The sequence below is a fragment of the Mesoplodon mirus genome (genome assembly GCF_964341445.2).
Source record: "Mesoplodon mirus genome assembly, chromosome: 14".
NCBI lineage: Eukaryota > Metazoa > Chordata > Mammalia > Artiodactyla > Ziphiidae > Mesoplodon > Mesoplodon mirus.
In genome coordinates, this window is record NC_138990.1 from 44416374 (window position 1) to 44435284 (window position 18911).

An 18911-nucleotide genomic window follows, 5' to 3' on the forward strand; every position below is an offset into this window, starting at 1 on the left:
GAGGAGAAGGAGGGGAAGGAGGAGGAGAAGGAGGAGGAGGAGGAGGGGAAGGAGGGGAAGAAGGAGGAGAGGGAGTGGAAGGAGGGGAAGGAGAAGGAAGGGAAGGAGGGGAAGGAGGGGAAGGAGGGGAAGGAGGAGGAGAAGGAGGGGAAGGAGGAGGAGAAGGAGGGGAAGGAGGAGGAGAAGGAGGGGAAGGAGTAGGGGAAGGAGGGGAAGAAGGGGAAGGAAGAGGAGAGGGAGGGGAAGGAGTGGAGGGAGGGGAGGGAGGGGAGGGAGGGGAAGGAGGGGGACTCGTTGGGGCTGCAGTGTAGAGCTCTCTCCCTGCTCCCGCTTCCCGCCTGGGCTGCAGTGCAGTGGCATCAAACAGGGCGGAAGCCTAAGCAGTGAGAAAGGAAGGAGGCTATTTTTAGCACAGTGGCCAGGGTGTGAACGTTGGTAGAAGTGAGCAGGGCCTGAAGCTGTCTTTGCATGATAGAGGGAAGAAAACCTGTTGGTCTTTAAAGGTCAAAGGTCAGGAGGAAACGTGTGCCCCCATCCTGGGGAGCACCCCGAGTGCTGGCAGGACGCCAGGAAGAACTCCACCAGGTCACACACACAGGAGATTCGTGCTGTTTCTTTTCTCTTTTCAACCTCCAGTAAATTCCTGTTGCAGAGATGAGACCATGCCCGCAGGGGAGTGATGAAGATGCTAGTTCATGCAGGACTGGGCGAGGTGGGGGTGTGTGCCCGAGGCAGCAGCAGTCCCTCCCACTTCACACCGTCTGGGCTCCCCTCGCCCCAGCGGGTGGTGACGTCTGGCAGCCTGCAAGCCTGGTCCAGGTGAGCAGCGGAAAGATGGACAGGAATGCGCCTCTGGGGGAACACCTCGCCTTCCTCCTGTCGGTGCCAGCTCACTCCATGTCCCCTGTGCCTGTGCAGGACAGATGCACTGTGACTCCCAGGCACTGCCGAGGGTCTCCGAGCAAAGGCTGCTAACGTCTGCTGGGGACAAGACAATGTGCAAGGATGGCGCTGTTGGGACGCTTACCTTTCAACTCGGGACATGCCAAGAGTGACAATACTCACACCCCCGTTTAGGGAAGGGGTCATTCTCTTTTCTGGGGGTATCTCGAGCCTTTGGAGTCCTTGCTTAGGTCACAGGGTCAGGAAATGTTTCCAGGAAAGGAAGAACTGTGTTCACAGTGCAAGGTTTGGAATGTGGTGGTTTCATGGGAAGAACTGTGACTGAGGAGCAGGGCAAAGAGGTCAGAGATGTGCTGAGAAGCACTGAATGGAAGGGAAGAAAGCCCTAGCCTCATGCCCGAAGACAGCAGGACTTAAGGGTCCACCTGAGCGTGCAGGCTTTTCATTTGACTCTCCACTAGTGGTGAGTTTCTCAATATTCCTCCTGGGGTCAGAGGGCAGCACTAGGAGCCGAGGATCCAGCTCCGATTCCAGTTCTGGCACCAAGCTCCTGGGTGGTGGGCCTTAGTTTCCTCATGTGCACGAAGAGGGGTGGGCCAGGTGGCAGACACACCTTTCCTCGTCCCCCAGTTCCTGTGCGCCCGGAGGAGAGGGGCTCTGAGAGGCTCCCCGAGGGCAAGTCAGCTCCTGACTGCCTCATGGCTGCGGCAGCCAAGGCCTGCTGTCAGGAAGGGCCTGGTGTGCATGCGCAGTGAGTTCGGGGAGAAGCCTGCCCCAAGCCTTGGAGGGTCCGTGATTCCCAGGGCGGCGAGAGAATTTCCGCAGCTCGCACTGCCCATCTTTAGCTTGTACGATCCCTGAGTGAGTGGAGGCTCAGAGACAGCAGGTCTTGGAGGGCCAGCAGGACGGAACCAACGGGCTGGTGCAGACGGGGGAAGGCGGGGGTGTCAGGAAAAGCCCAGAGGCTGCTCCAGGATAAGACTGCTGAGAAGGGCCTGGGAAAGTTCCTTTTCTGGATCATGGGCTGCAGCCCTGGCTTTTCTGCCTGGAAGATCTGTAACTGAGGAAGGTGGCCTCACTTTTGAACACAAGGGGTGGGGGAGGGGAGGGAAGAAAAGACTGAAAAATAAAGAGAAATCTCAAGGCTGCACCAAAGGCATCTATCCTTGAAAGAACCCTTCTCTTGAACAGATTAGTTGTCCAATTATTTTCGTCCCTTCCTTTCAGAGTGCAGCGCGTGCCCCGAAACTGCAATACCTTGGAACTGGAACTAGATAAAAGTTAAGGTCCTGAGATGGAAGAGTGTGAAAGACTAATTCCTAAAGGCAATGGGCATTTGCCTGTGAGGAAATCTGCACGTCTATCAATTTTCTTTAGAAAGTGGGAAGGTGCAGCTTGGCCAGGCATCACGGGGAACAACTTGGTCGGCTTTGCAGAGTCAGCGTGACCCGCGCGGGCTGTGGTTTGGAGCCCCAGAGAGAAATGATGGTGGCTAGGGGAAATCACGAGCAAGGAGGCCACGGCAGCCCCGGGAGTGACCTCTGACACCCGCTCCCGGAGCCGGTTTCAGCCAGCGGACTGTGGTCTGCCACCTGCATCCCAACACAGGGGACACCAAGGCCTGCCTGAGGCCCAGGCCCACAGCAGTGCAGGACGGGTCCGGGCCTGGAAATGCGGCCCAGCCGGTAGGCTGGCAGGGCTGAGCAAAGAGGAGCGGCTGGGCTCATAAAGGAAACCCCAGCTTGGATCTCATGCGTCGGGGTGGCTCTGGCTTGGGAAGTGTGATGGAGGAAAGGGAGGAGGGAAAGGGGCCGTGGGGCGGCCAGAGAACACCGTACTCACCCGCGCTTCCTCTCTGTCCCGGCTCCTCCGCTAACCTGTGCAGCACAGACACAAACGATATACTGAGGTCACAGTCGGGGTCTCTTCGCCACCTGGATGTTCACCTGGGGCCTCCCTGACCCATGGGCTCCTGGGCTTGCCTCTCCCCTTTTGCACCTCGTAGGTCGACTTTGCCCGACCAGGTATGAAAACAGACGGGAGTCACCCAACCTACAGCCAGCAACTGCAACTGGCCTAATAGAGCCATGGAAACAAGTGCCTCTCAGAAGGAGGAAGACAATAATACTAAAATAGAAAGGAATCTACCTTAAACCTAAGGAGCAGTTACATGAGGGGGCACAGCCTGTGTGGTTCTGAAAGTGAACAAGGTGAAAATGGTCTAAACTATGATAGGAGCAGTAGTTCCTTCCCGCAGACGTATCTGCTTGGGATACTAAATCATACTCTTGTTCACCCTGAAATCTTGAACCGTCGCCTGGACCCTCAAAAGCCTGTATCTGTTCTCACCAAGGACCACTGCTGTCAGTCTACCAGACACGCACTAGCGTTAAGCGTGCAAACTGGATTTATAGCTCCCAACACCGTGGGGGCAGGTTCTGGGAGAGGTGATTCTGAAGGACACAGGGACATAAAAGCTGAGATGAATTTAGGGCTCTGAAGTCATATGGGGGAAGTTATGTTAGCCTGCGTTTCATCTATATAGTCTTGGTTATAAGTACTGACCCCTCAAGGTGAGGGGATGCAAAGTGGGAATCCAGCAGAGCAGAAGCATTCCCCAGGGTGCAGCCAGACAGGGAGCCAGGGTAGGCAGGGAGAGGCCGAGGTAGAGGTGAATGTGGTTGGGAAGTCTGGCTGGGTCGTGAGTTCTTCAAAAGCGCCCATTTGGCTCTCACAGTTTTTGCACTGAGCAGACTAGGCCTGACAGGGTGCTGACCCAGTTGTGTTTGTATTATGTCAGCATGATTTCAACCTCAAAGAAGCCAATCGTCCTCTCTTTCTGGTTGATACTTCTTGCCCTCCAATGCCCAGGTGACAGAGGTTACTGCTACCGCAGTCTACAGGAAACTCTCACGCCCAAATCACAGTGGAGCGTCAGGAGGTCCACCCAGAAAAACACTTGGTTTTAGAACTATACCCACGTAACAGCCACACGTTAGCTATAGGGACATATCCTAGGACCTATACAATGTGGAGAGTCAAACATCCTTTTGAAACCCTACCCATCTCTCACCCCAACTCTTAATACTCTTCCCCTTGGGGATGACACCTAAAAGCCACAGAAACAGAAATTCAGGCATTCTCACGAAAAGATTTCACCCAGACATGCAAAGCAAGAGGTGCAAAGAAAGAAGAGATGTTGACAGGGCAACACAGGTGCCAAGACACAGGGACCCTGAGGGTACCAGGTACCAGTCAAGGGAAACCATACCCAGTCCATGTGAGAGACAGAGCCTACACCCAGACTTGAACCAGGTCTAAGGCTACAGTCTGTGGTCAGGGCAAGGCCCAAGTGGTCAAGGCACAGTCCTCTGTGTGCTTCGGGGGAGCGGGGCAGACGGAGGAAAGGCCATGGGAAAAGCTATTGGGAAGGGAGGGGGGTATAAGGGAAGAGGCCAAAGAAGCAGCTGTTATGTCTTCAGCCAAGAACATTCCACATGAATGCCGGGATCTGGTTGGACTGTGTGTGCATGCATGCATGTGTTTGCAGCATGTGTTTACATAAGGGTAAATCTATCTCTGTGTGTCTCCTCTTCTCTTCACCTCTTGCACTGCAACCCTCCTGCCTTCTTCCTAGTCCCCCATCGGTATGCGGAAGTCCGTCTCCTCTCCATTTCTTTGCTGCATTTCTAGATGTTTCAAACACCGCTGCCCTCTACTGCTGACCTTTTGACGGCCATGCCAAATACATCATTCTCAGCAATTCATCATAGCTATCGTCCGCTCTCTCCCAGGCCTCGCTCTGACTCACTCGATGATTTCAGCACCTGGAGTACGTTTTTCTTCTCCCCGTTTCTTCCTTGGCAATTCCAGTGTCCTTGCTGACAAACTCCAAAGACCTCACTCTCTTATCCACACCAGCCACTATGGGTAAAAGCTTTGGACGCCCCCCTCCCAAGATGCTCCCCCTTTCCCATCACAACTTCCTTTCCCGTATCCACTTCTTTCCACCCTTCCTTAAGATTTCTCTCCCTTCACGTGGTCTCGCAGTCTGCTCAGACTAAAGCATGGGCACTGGCGTTAGAGACACCTGGGCTGAGTCCAGGTTCTGCCTCACGTTGTTTAACCACCCTGAGCCCTGTCTAGAATCCTTTCCTCATGGGGCCGTGGAATCAAACGGGAAGAGTGTGTTACGTGCAGAGCATCCAACAGGGACCCGAGAGAGCTGGGCTGGCTCCATCTCACGCTCCACAGCCTCCTCAGGGCAGCCACCCACTTCTCTCCCTGACAAAGTGCTCTCCTGCACACCACCCTGTTTATTTCCTTACGTTTATGAATCTACTGACATCCCACTACACGCCAGGCACTGTTCTAGGCACTGGGGATACAACCTGAACAAAACAGACCGAAGTCTCTACCTTGTGGAGCTTATATTTTGAAGGAATCCAGCAACTGGACATATTAATACATCACAGAAATAACAGCTAAGTCTCAAATGTCCAAAGAGAATGGTGGTATCTGTTCAGGGTAACATAGAAACATGAAGATTAAGAGAATGAAGTTTGGAGTGAGAAACACCTAGTTCAAATCCAATCTTTACCACTTAATAGCTAGTTGATCTAACTTTCTCTGAGCCTATTTCCTCATTGGTAAAATGGGGTTATCATTATATTACATAACTCACCAGGTTGTTGAGGACTGAATGAGATTATACATGGAAATCACTTAGCACAGCTCTCTTGAACATACGTTATTAAGGTTTTATATACAATAAAACGAGAAAGCATTACTGTCCTGTGCTGATACCTTTCTCTATTGCTTTTAATTCCTCCGAGAAGCCACAAAACCATTTGGCTATTCTGTCCACGATAATCTCTGCCTTTTCAGAAACTCTTCTTGTATTTATAATCATAGGCTCAAAGTCTGATGACTAACTTTTCCTGCCACTTCCTTTTATCTCCTATTTATTTTGCGTATCTTAATTTTGCTCTCCTAACTATATTATAAACTCCTTGAGGCAAGGGGTCACGTTTGGAGTTTTAATTGTATCTACTTCCTGTATCCCATCCATGTATCATCGTGTCAGGAGATCAGAAAGCTTTTCTTGATCCACTGACACAACCACCTCTGGGAAACACTTGATGGTCAGTTGGGAAAAGTAGGGAGGAGGATCCGTGGGGGTCTGAAAGCTTTGGGGAAGGTGGCAGCAGGAAGGCGGGCAGAAACAAAAGGGAGAGGGGGACTTGGTTCAGGGGCCAGGGCTCTGGCTCCCACCCAGACTAGGGGTCCTGTGGAGCCGCCTTTACCTCTGTCTTTCCCATTCTGCATCTTCTCTTCTTCTTCCTCTGCACGTTCCCCTGCTGTGAAAACAAGTCCAAGGAGGCCAGTGACCCTTCAGCACAGTAGACGCACAGGAGGGAGAAGTGAGTAGCTCAGGAGGCTTGGGGTGAAACCCTAGCTAAAAGCTCACGGCTTCAGGTCTCCAAGGGTGCTGACATCACCTAGTCTGCACCCTGTGTGGTCCATGCCCCAGCATCATGTCCCCATAAGCCCTGAGCCCAGAGCAGTGCAGTCTGATGTCACCCACCCAGCTTCTGGCTCTATTGCTGGCTTCTCGGAGGTGAGGATATCTACTTGGTACAGGGCTAATACCTTGCATTCAGGTTCAAGAAAACAATGATAAAAGTGTACAGTAGGGAATACCTAGATGAACACTGGCTTTCGTTAAAAAAAACCCAAACAAACAAAAGACTGGTTTTAGCTGATGACAAACTTAGAATGACTGAACAGTGCAAAGCGGCTGTGTGGAAAAAAGCTAATGCCATCTGAGGCTGCTTTCCCTGGGGCCTGCTCAGGGAGGTGGCAGAGCTCACTGCGAGGGGGGCGGAGTGGGGGGCAGGGGGAAGACCCCTGGCAACGTGGAGACGTGCTCAGCCCTGGGAACTCACTTTGAACCAGGGCCTTGCAACACTTGGGCACACGGGATGGTCAAGTGAAACCCACGTCATGTGAGGAACGGCTGAAGGAACTGTGAACAGCTGCCTGAAGAGGAGAGGCTGCGGGAGAGCCACGTGATCTGCCATCAAATACTGGAAAGGCTAACATGAGAGGAGGGACTGAGCTCACTCTGGGTAGCTTTAGAGGGTGGAATGAGGATCAATTTGCTATAGAAAGGCAGATTTTGGCTCCCTGATAAGGAAGAACTTCCCAGTGAGGAGAGCTGGTCATGAATGAACTCGCTGGAAATATTCAAACAGAAGAATTTTATATCAGGCAGCAAGCTGGATGAAATGACTTCCAAGATCCTTTCCAACTCTAAGAGTCCATCATTTGTGAAAAGATTTCAGAAAAGATGAGGAGGGTAAGCTATGGATATAAACAGTATGTCCACGCCGTACAGAATACATGGAAGATAATTTGAGCACCTAATCTTATCCTCGTGAAAATCTCGACAGTGATGGTAAAAACAGGTTGGGGACTTCCTGGGGACGCAGTGGTTAAGAATCTGCCTGCCAATGCAGGGGACGTGGGTTCGAGCCCTGGTCCAGGAAGATCCCACGTGCTGCGGAACAACTAAGCCCGTGCACCACAACTACTGAGCCTGCGCTCTAGAGCCCGCAAGCCACAACTACTGAGCCCGCATGCTGCAACTACCGAAGCCCGCCCACCCTAGAGCCCGTGCACCACAACTACTGAAGCCTGCGCGCCTAGAACCCGTGCTCCGCAACAAAAAGCAGCCCCGCTCGCCACACCTAGAGAAAGCCCACGCGCAGCAATGAAGACCCAACACAGCCAAAAACATAAATTAAAAAAATTAAAAAAAAAAACACGTTGCTGTTGGGCTCTTCCACTCACTGAGAAACTGGCAGCCTTGCATGTAAAGGGAGTTTACCTCTGTGTTTGATAGAGATACTGTGCCATGTGTGGGCCTAGTCCACATCTACTGTGGACTTCAGGGCTTGGGAGAGTGGAGCATCAGTGAAAGGGGCCCTCGTGGGATTGCAGACGTGATCCCTTGTCCTGTGCGGGGATAAGGCCAGTGTGGTGGTAAGAGCATCAGCTTAATGTTCAGACCTGAGCTCTAGGACCAGCTTTGCCCCTTCAAGCTGTGTAACTTTAGGCAAATCTCTCTTCTGATAATCACTCACTGCATTTCTAAAGTAAGGGGAGTGGACAATGTGATCTCTAAGGTACCTTTCAAATACATTACATAGTTTTGATAAAACTATCCTTTCGTACTAGGAGAGATTGCTGAGTATCCCCATACTCTTACTTATTATGAAGCTGTTTGGTCTCTATGTGCTTTGTGCTTTATGATGTCTAGTTACCTCCCAAACTAGTGTGATGAGCTCACGAACCACTCATTTTGCACAAACCCTAATATGTGGCCATGAGGCACGAGTGTGGTTAATTTCCATGGCCTGAAATCCCCTAAGAAATTCCCTCCAGAAGTGGGATTTCTGGCATCTGTGGGGAGCTATGTTAGGGAAGGGAATTTCTAATCACCCATGAGGTCATCTCAAAGGTGGCCATCTCTTCTGTTTATATGTGTGTGGAGGGGAGCAGTGCTTCTAAAAGGGATTGAGAAATGGTACCAGAACGGAGACGGTGTTACTGTAATGCTGCCTGAACAGGAGAACTGGCATCTTAACTGTACTGAAAAAACCAACACAGGCCACACACTTATTCTCTTCTAAATGAAAACAGCAGATCTGAGAGCAAAGCCGTGGGCCAGACCTTGGCCTGGTCCCATGACAACACTAAAGGCATATGCTTTCTCCTACAAAGGTCTGAAGGAGTACACAAGGCTCGCCTTCCCTAAGAGCAGGCACAGATGATTTCAATGTATTGTGTTTGAATAAGTACATGTGTCTGAATAGCCCACGGAAAACCTGCTTTATATTTTTATTCAATAACCTTGTTAAGCTAGTTCAAGGTATCCAAAAGCATTACATTAGGTGGAAAGACACAAAAGAGGGCCATCTGTATGAGTGACCCACAGCACTTAGGAAGGGAATCTGTTTAATATATAACACGGGAATCTGACCACCATAAAAAAGATTAGCAAAATATCTGACGGCTTCAAAACTGATGTAATCATGGGGATTCTTGAAGACATGCTGATATGGGAATGGCCTTCTATTTTTTCTTTCCTTCCCGGGTATTATGTAAGGGGAAATACGCCATGAGGTAAGGGTCTCTGGAAAATCACTGAAATAGCTAAGAGACAGACAGACTGAGAAAGAAGTCATAGATAAGATGAACATGAGGAACGAAGGAAGCAACAGACTCAGGTCATGAACTTCCAGTGAAATCAGAGCCTCGTCATGGACAAAAGGAGGGAATAGGGTTTCAAAACCAAATAAAATAGGAGAGAGCAGAAAGGCAGCCGGGAGAAAGTCCAGAAGCTTTTGCAGCTGATGCGGTTCCAGTGATCCAGGAAAGCTCTGGAGCGAGACAGCTGAGCAGGCCTAAGGAAAGAGCAGCTGTGGAGGAAGCACAGATGGAAGACAAATTAAGTGAGGAAGGGGCCTAACTGAGCTGAATTTCTTTAAAGTCGGAACTGTGTTTGCTCCATAGGGCATACTCTGAAGAGGAACCTAAACGTGTGATTATCTCTCTGTGATCACGTGTGGGAGAGAGGCTCCCGGGAGGAAGGCATCCAGCGCATCCCTGGAAGGCAAGCAGACCGCGTGGTGAAACGAGGGAGACGCTTTACCACGCAGTGAGGCAGCGAGGAGGGCGCGGAGGGGGAGGTGGGAGGCTGGGCGGGCGCTGTGGGCGTCACCTGAGTGGAGCTCCTTCACCAGGGATGACATGGTGCTGGTGATGGAGTCAGCGGCCACCAGCAGGTCACTGCGGAGGTCTCTCCTCGTACCTGAGGGCAGTCAGAGCAGATGGCGATGCCGGGTGGGTCGGGGGGAGAGAGCTGAGCGAAAGCCTCGGTCGGTGGGGCCCTGGGACTCAGGGCAGAACTCCTAGGGGGAGATGGGCCGAGCAGCCCTGCCCGCTCCCAGGCCCTCAGGAGCACGGGTACCCAGGTCTGTGGTCCTCCTCCCTCTTCTCTACCTGACGAGCAGGACCCTGTCAACTCCATACTTCTCAGCCACAATCAAAGGAGGTGGATTCTAGAACAAATGCTCAGGCAGGACTTACTCGCCAGCTCTACCTCCCTGCTCTTGTCTCCACCCCAAGAAGACTTCCTGAGCTGCCTTGTCTTCCCCCAACCACATAACATCGCTGGCCGTTAGCTCCACGGACAAGGAGGCTTCAGCAAGGTCCTGTTTTAGAGTTCCACTCCTTCTCTTGTTTGCTCTAAAGACTTTCCAGGCCGAGCACCCGACTTCGGGAATGCTTCCATCCAATTCCTCCAGAGGAGGCAAAGCCCAGAGGACAAGGCACTTCCCACAACCCAGAAAAAAGTGCAGACGCCCAGGAGGCCTGTACTTCGCACATGTACAAAGCCTGCAGACCTCCTGTTGCAGACCAGCCCATCTAATGAGAAGGGGTCAGCGCTTGACTTATTTTTACTGTATGTGAAAACCTGATCATTTCAAGCGAAGTGCACAGAAGAAACTGGGAAAACCTCTGTAGGAATCTTGTCCACGTTTCCAAACCCCCTCAGCGCTCCATTATACTCTGCTCCCGGACTCACCCTGGGCGAAGGCCTCCTGCACGTCCCCGCCGACTCCGCTCAGCGGGTCCTGCGGGCAGTGGGTGGGTGTGGAGCCAGCGGAGGTGGAGTGCACGGGCATGGGCATCGGACGGCCGCCTCCGTGAGTGGGCGACGTCTGCGGCGATCCTGTGGCCTGAGCCTGGGAGAATCAAAGAGATAAAACATGTCATCTCAGGTGCCTTACCTCTTTGAGGAAGGGGAAAGTCCTTTTTTTCAGTCAACCTGAGCCAGCCCAGGGCTTCAGTTCAGTGGTGCAAGGCAGTGCACGATCACATTTGAAAGGAGGGAGTCAGGCTGCCTCCAGCACTGGTGAGAGGAAGAAAAGGGAAGGAAAGGGAGAGAACAAAGGGGGAGGAGGGAGAAGAGGCAGCAGGCACACTGAAGAAGGGACTAGAAGCGGTAGGGAAAGGGGCAGAGGCGTGCACAGGGAGGGGGCCTTCCAGGTGGACAGATGGAGCGGAGTAGCTGGTTGGAGGATCTGGGAGGCGCTGGGGTCACCCGGCTGGGAAAGAATATACAAACATCTCTGAGTTCTGTTCGCAAACACATTCAGGTGCATTATTTCATTTGATCCTCGTAACAACTTGTGAGTAGAAGGGGCACATGTTTTTTGTATCCATTTTACACAAGAAAAACAAGGATGAAGAGAGGAAGAGCCCTGTGTCAGGCTGCACGGCTCGTCAGCGGGAGATGCTGGAACAAGCCCTTCTACTTCAAGGGCAATGACACGTGTTCTGCGCCTCTGCAGCTGCCAGGCCACAGGGAGCGCGCCTGAGTTTGTGGGTCAGGAGTCTAGCTGCAGGCTGTTCCCAGGAGCCCGGTCATCTGGCCCGTCATGCTGCACTCGTCAAGCACACACAGTGAGGTCTTCTGTGAGCCATCCCGTGGGGACTAGGTGAGAATGGACACACGTTTAGTGGAAACCAAACTTTCCTTGCGAGGCTCTGCCTCAGTTTTGGAGAAAGCGTGCAGCAATGGGATAACATTTTTAAACTCCAGGTAAAGGGAGCTCGCTGAGATTTGGGCTCTGCTGCTCCTCAGAGGAAGGGCAACTGAGGGTGGCATATAGACCGGGGTTTTCTTTGGAAGCAAAACTGGGAAAATATAAGCCAAAGTGTGCAAATGAGTTCAAAGGAAGATAATTATCTTTTGGGATCTGGCTCAGAAACCCCACGTACAAACAGAACCTGCCACCTCGAACAGGCTGACAGGCTGTGTGCACAAAGCCCCAGCTCAACGCTTCAGTGTGAGCGCCGGACCAAACAGAAATGGTCTGTTCTCCATAGTTCTTGCTTTGATTCGTGTCTGTGTGTTTTAATTTGAGAAACTTAAAAAATACAGAAAGCTTAAAAGTAGAACATAATAGACCACTCAAATTGATAATTAATATTGTGTCAAATTTATTCCAACCCAAAAACACTACAGATAAATCTGAAGACCCCTTTGACTACTAATTCTTTCCGGTCCCCTCCTCTCTTCCCTTCAGAGGCAGCCACTGTCAAAGGTTTTGGTGTGAAACTTTTTACCTATGTGTACATATGTAATTATGAATAATATATGACATTTCGTGCCTTTAAATTTTGCATGAACGGGTATCATACTGCACATATCATTTTGCAATTTGCTTTTATCATCTAGCACACTTTAAAAAAATGTTATTGAAATATAGTTGATTTACAATGTTGTGCTTAATTTCTGCTGTACAGCAAAGTTAGCATACTTTTTGAGATCTTTCCATGATAAAAATAAATATGAACTTAGACTCTTACCTCACATTATATACAAAAACTAACTTAAAATGGATCATTCCAAATATAAGAACTAAAATTATAAAACTCTTAGAGGGAAGGATTAGACAATGACTTTTCAGATATGACACAAAAAGTATATATTACAAAAGAAAAACAGATAAATTTGACTTCATTAAAATTAAAAACTATTTTTAAAGGACACCTTTAAGAAAGTGAAAAAAACTCAGAGGATGGGAAAAATTTTTGCAAATCATATATCTCATAAGGGACTTATATTAGGAATATCTACACAACATTGTAAATCAACTATACTTCAATAAAAAATTAATTTAAAAAAAGAATATATAAAGATCTCTTGGGAATTCCCTGGTGGTCCAGTGGGTAAGACTTTGTGCTCCCAATGCACAGGGCCCGGGTTCGATCCCTGGTTGGGGAACTAGATCCCACATGCATGCCACAACTAAGAGTCCACATGCTGCAACTAAGAAGTCCGCAAGCTGCAAGGAAGATCCCGTGTACCGCAACTAAGCCCTGGTGCAGCCTAAATAAATAAATAAGTATTTAAAAAAAAGATCTCTTACACTCAATGATAAAAGGACACGTGACCTAATTTAAAAATAGGCAAAGGATCTGAATGGACATTTCTCTAAAGAAGATATGCAAATACCCAATAAGCATATGAAAAGATGCTCAATATTATTGGCCATTAGGGAAATGCAAATCAAAACCATAATGAGCGGGACTTCCCTTGTGGTGCAGTGGTTAAGAATCTGCCTGCCAATGTAGGGGACACACGTTCGATCCCTGGTCCAGGAAGGTCCCACATGCCGCAGAGCAACTAAGCCCGTGCGCCATAACTACTGAGCCTGTGCTCTAGAGCCCGCGAGCCACAACTACTGAGGCCACGTGCCACAACTACTGAAGCCCGTGCACCTAGAGCCTGTGCTCCGCAACAGGAGAAGCCACCTCGGGACTTCCCTGGTGGTGCAGTGGTTAAGAATCTGCCTGCCAATGCAGGGGACACAGGTTCGATCCATGGTCCGGGAAGATCCCACATGCCGTGGAGCAACTAAGCCTGTGTGCCACAACTACTGAGCCTGTGTGCCACAAATACTGACGCCTGTGCGCCGCAACAAGAGAAGCCACTGCAGTGAGAAGCCCACGCACCACAACGAAGAGCAGCCCCTGCTCGACGCAACTAGAGAAAGCCCGCACACAGCAACGAAGACCCAATGCAACCAGAAAAAAAAAAAAGTGTCGGGGAGGGCATGGAGAAAAGGGAACCCTTGCACACTACTGGTGAGAAGGTAAACTGGTGCAGCCACTAGGCAAAGCGGCATTTTTCCTCAAAAAATGAAAAATAGAATGATGATCCAATAATCCCACTTCTGTGTATATATCCAAAGAAAATGAAAACGGGGACTTCCCTGGTGGTCCAGCAGTTAAGACTCCGTGCTCCCAATGCGGGGGCCCAAGTTTGATCCCTGGTCAGGGAACTAGATCCCACAACTAAAGATCCCACATGCTGCAACTAAAAAATCCTGCATGCGGCAACTTAAAGATCCCACACGCTGCAACGAAGATCCTGCGTGCCACAACTAAGACCTGGCACAGCCAAATAAATTTAAAAAAAGAAAAGAAAATGAAAACAGAATCTTGAAGAGATATTTGAACTCCATATACACTTGTTCACTGCAGCATTATTCACAATAGCTAGGATATGCAAACAACCTAAGTGTCCATCAACAGATAAATGGATAAAGAAGATATGGTATATATGTACAATGGAATATTATTCAGCCATGAGAAAGAAGGAAATCCTGCTGTGTTATTTATGGTAGATGAAATAAACCAGACAAAGAAAGACAAACACTTCATGGTATCATCAATATGTGGAATCTAAAAAAAAGTCACACTCAGAAACTGAGAGTAGAAAAGTAGTTGCCAGGGGCTGAGTGGTGGGGGAATGGGGAGAGGTTGGTAAAAGGGTGTAAACTTCCGGCTAAAACATAAGGTCTGAGGATCTAATATTACATGGTGACTACAGTTGGTAATATACTATTGTATAGTTGAAATATGCTAGGAGAGAACAACTTAAATGTTCTCACACACACACAAAAGATAAATATGTGAGGTGATAGATATGTTAATTAACTAGATGGGGAAATCTTTTTTTTTTTTTTAATGTTATTTATTTATTTATTTATGGCTGTGTTGGGTCTTCATTTCTGTGCGAGGGCTTTCTCTAGTTGCGGCAAGTGGGGGCCACTCTTCATCGCGGTGCGCGGGCCTCTCACTGTTGCGGCCTCTCTTGTTGCGGAGCACAGGCTCCAGACGCGCAGGCTCAGTAATTGTGGCTCACGGGCCTAGTTGCTCCGCGGCATGTGGGATCTTCCCAAACCAGGGCTTGAACCCGTGTCCCCTGCATTGGCAGGCAGATTCTCAACCACTGCGCCACCAGGGAAGCCCTAAATATCTTACAATCTTATATGTCAATTATACTTCAATAAAGCTGAAATAAATATAGAATAAATTATAAAAAAAGAACCTGTGTCTAGAACATATAAAAAAACTCTTTTAACTGAATAATAAGACGGGCAACCCAATTACAAAACAGGCAAAGACTTGAATAGACATTTCATGAAGTAAGATATACAAATGAGCTAAAAATTACATGAAAAATGCTCAACACGAGTACTCAGGGAAATGAAAACTGAAATCACAAAGAGATACCACTTACTGACTGAAATAGCTACAATCAAAAAGACTGACAAGGATGTGGGAAAAGGGAAACCTTTGTACACTGCTGATGGGACTGTAAAATGGTACAACCACTTTGGAAGACAGTCTGGCAGTTTCTTAAAATGTTAAATGTAAACTTACCATATGACCCAGCAATTTCACTCCTGAGTATGTATCCAAGAGAAATAAAAACATATGCTCATCCAAAACTTGTACCCAAACGTTTATTAGCAACATTTAGTTTAACAGGCCAAAAGTGGAAATAACCCCAAAATCTACTGACTGGTGAATGACTTAAAATGTGGTTAATCCATATAATGGAATACTACGAAATCTCTTTTTGATGTTTTTATCCCGGTTTAACTTTTATAATAATTTTCCGTTGACAATTCAACATGTTCTATCTTTTGAAATATTCTCTTCTATTTTGTCAGTGGTTATAAAACATTTATTATTATTTAGTCTTTCAGGGTATATATCTTTTCTTCCCGACTAGTTTATAAACCTTAGGAGTCCGGTTTTGTCCAGATAACATTGTCACATATTAATCATTGTATTTTGGGAAAAAAACCCCACCTTTCACCCTATAATTATCACCCTCTGCTTTTTTGGCCATTTTTATGGGAGAGGGGGAAAATAATAAAGCATAAAATTCATTCTAGTTTGGAAAGTGCTTATGAGCAATCAGACCTAGCAGTTTTAGCCCCAATCCAAACTAGATAAGGAAGCTGGGAAGCAGGTGAGAGAATCTGCAGAGAAGGCAAGAAAGTCTGATGCACAGGCTTGGCTTTGCAGGAAAGTCTGGAGCCAGCACAGTGTGGGATGTAGGAGATCACAGAAGTGGTGGATACTGGCAATACCCAGGCCTTTCCTGGGCCTTCCCAGGGCTGAGGGGAACAGAATAAAGGTCGTTTCTTGGGTTGCCTGGGCAGCCTCAAGGAAGGACCCCACACAGCCAATAGCTTCCCATAGGCTGATACTGTGAGAAGTGATGAGCCCAAAGCTGTCTCTCCATCACAGAGGAGTTAGAGCCTTGGTGAGGTCAGGTGTGGACCGTGGATGCTGGGGGAGTCTATGAACTCAGATGCCTCAGCCACCAAATGGAGGCTGCTGCCCACGAGAACCAGGCCTGGCCAACAAGCAAAGGACATGATGGCCTCAGCACAGGTCAACTTGGAGCTATGGACACTCCTCCACTGATGCCACAGCACCCAGCAAAAGGCCCCAAGGTGGAGCACTCATTTTGGGTGCAGGAAGAGGGATAAGAATCTCTGAAATGACTGCTTCAGAGTTTTCCTAGAAATGCCCAGACGAAGTGCCCATCTCAGAAAGTGAGGGCTCAAGAGGGAAATTAAGGCCACTTAAATACTTTTTTTTCCTAAGTATGTGGCCTGTGAAATTCAAATTCACTTCACTGTATGACAGTTATCTGGACAGTTATGCTGTCCAACCCAGTATTAAACATGTGGCAAGTACTCAATAAATCTCGGTGAGACTGGAGCCAGGCATCGCCACCCAAGGACTAAGACCGGAGATGAACAAATAGGTTGCTTTTTAAGAACATGAAGCTGAACCTCTGCAAATATTTTAACAGGAAAATGATGATAGTAAATGAGGTAAGAGGGATTGACAGGGGTAGACAGCCACATGTGGCTAAATCTCTAGGATCAGGAAATGAAACCTACTGCCCACCATCAGCTTGAAAATAATCAGGCCCCCTTCCTGGGATCACTGCCCAGGACGTGCCTTCTGAGGAAGATAGAAACCAGACTCCTGACATTGCCTTTGTTCAGAGCAGTAGAAAGAGAAAAGCTCAGACCGCTGGGAAGGCATAATTTTCCCCATGGATCTCAAACTTCAGCCCTTGGCTTTAGGATCGTGTTGGATTAAAGCAATGCTAGGATGGAGCTGTCAGGAACCCTATGTGCATTCTGGGTCCAGCAGAGCAATGCCGGTTTGGCATCCTTGTGGGGCAGTAAATCCCAAAGGCCCCGGGAGAGGCACAAGTCATAGGTAATCGATATGCAGGTACTTCAGCCAGGCCCGAAGCTGAGGGATCCGGAATGGGGTTGAGCTGGAATGAGGCATATGTTGGTGCAACGGAGGTCAACTGACTCTGCTCCTGGGCCGTTTAGACAACAACCATCTACTGAAAGGACTGCACTCTCTCTTGCCTTCAGGCCTCTACTTGCTGTTCTCTCTGCCAGGAGCGCTACCCTCTGTGGTGTCTGACCAGCTCCCACTGGTCTTCCAGCTGTCTGCTTCATCGTCACCTCCCTCAGAACCCTGTACAGCAGTAATCTCACCCCTCAAGTTTATCTCCCTTACCATTGTGCTTACCACATGTAAAGGCTTAATAAGTATTTGTTAAATGACAATGAGGTGTATCAAGTTTCTGACCCTTTTTCTTCTGTAATGGAAAGCGGGAACGTAGCCAGAGCGGGCAATGATCTCCGGGGAGGCCTAAATCTATCGTCATCAATAAAGCTTTATGTGAAATACTTTAACTAGGTAACTAACTGTGGCGGGCAGACCTCTGAGGAGGCCTCCAGTGGCACCCTCCCTCCCTGCAGTCACCTCTGGTGTTATCCCCTCCCCTTGAACGTGGGCTGGGTGTAGTGACTGCTTCCGATGAATCAGGCCAAAGGGATGTCATTTCTGAGATCAGTTGGTAAAAGACCATGACTTCTGTCTTGTCCACACATACTCTCTCCCGCTCTTGCCCCTGCTCATGCTAAGGAAGCCAGCTGCCGTCTTGTGAGCTGCCCTGTGGAGAGGCCCACCTGGTGAGGAACTGAGGGCGCCTTCTGGCCATCAGCCGGCATTGAACTGTGGCTCTCAATCCAACCCACGAGGAATCCTGCCAACAACGACGTGATCTGTTGAGGCTTGAGGTGACGGTAACCTTGTGAAAAACCCTGACCCTCAGCTTGTGAGGACCCAGCTAAACAGCGCCTGGACTCCTGACCCACAGAAGCTGTGAGTTAAACTTGTTCTTCTAAGCCATTAAGTTTCGGGGTCAGTTGTTAGGCAGCCATAGGTAACTCACGTGCTGAGCTTGATTTTTTCTTCCTGAATTATTAGATCAGTCCCATCTGAAGAGCATTTGACTGAGAGGGAGCGGGAGGGAGAATTTTGGGATGAGACCAGGCCCCGAGGCCTTCAAGAGACGCCGAAGACCCTGGAAAGAGGACCGTGGATGAGAAGAGAGGCAAGCATAGAGAATCGAGAAAATTTTTTCCGGATCTGAGAATGTGCCTAAGTCTCTCGGTGCATTAGCCTGTGCTGAGGCTGAAAGTTTCAACCTCTTTACTTTGTAATGAGTAAATGGCAGGGCCTGGAGACAATTCTCTGCTGCAAATCCAATGACTCAGAAGAGGAGGGGCCGCCGCAGGCGCCAAGAGGGGATCTTGCTCTGGCCACAGGCCCGGGTGAACGCTAAGGAGGCGGTGAGGTTCCGTGGGAGGGGCGCACCCTTAAAGGCTGGAGACCTGGGGTTTTCTTTTGATGGTACAGGACATGCATTTTAATTCTTCTGGAGTTCAGTCTTCTCATTTACAAACTGAGCGGCATCGAACTAGATGACCTGTGAAGCATTTTTCAGATATAAAATGCTATGATTCTATGACCTTCACCAAGTTACCTCATCTCAGAAATGCCGAGTGATCAAGGCTTTGCTTCAGTCACAACCACTCTGTCAGTGAAGGACCCTCCTCTGAGGGCTCTCAGCGGCCACCTCAGGGTCACATAAGGCATGTTCTACTCCTAACTCTCCTTTCTCACGAGCGGAGTCCACACCGGAGATGCTGCCTCTTCAGGTCTCCTGCACTCGCAGCTGG

The 18911-nt window shown here is 49.0% G+C and overlaps 1 protein-coding gene across 10 annotated transcripts in view; it reads right to left on the reverse strand.

Moving 5' to 3' along the window:
* Positions 1-276: 276 nt before the first annotated feature.
* Positions 277-18911, reverse strand: part of DTNB (dystrobrevin beta) — a 280538-nt gene continuing 261903 nt past the window's right edge. For 6 of the 10 annotated variants that reach the window (XM_082642333.1, XM_082642338.1, XM_082642343.1 and 3 more), the window contains 5 exons: positions 10559-10718; positions 9692-9781; positions 6210-6263; positions 2746-2780; positions 277-910 (listed from right to left, as the gene is read on the reverse strand). In XM_082642333.1, coding sequence (XP_082498459.1) covers positions 2776-2780; positions 6210-6263; positions 9692-9781; positions 10559-10718 — 309 coding nt within the window. In that variant the 3' untranslated portion in view covers positions 277-910; positions 2746-2775. Of the gene's footprint in view, positions 982-2745; positions 2781-6209; positions 6264-9691; positions 9782-10558; positions 10719-18911 lie in introns of all 10 variants that reach the window. The other 4 variants (XM_082642336.1, XM_082642337.1, XM_082642340.1 and 1 more) reach the window with 4 other exon arrangements.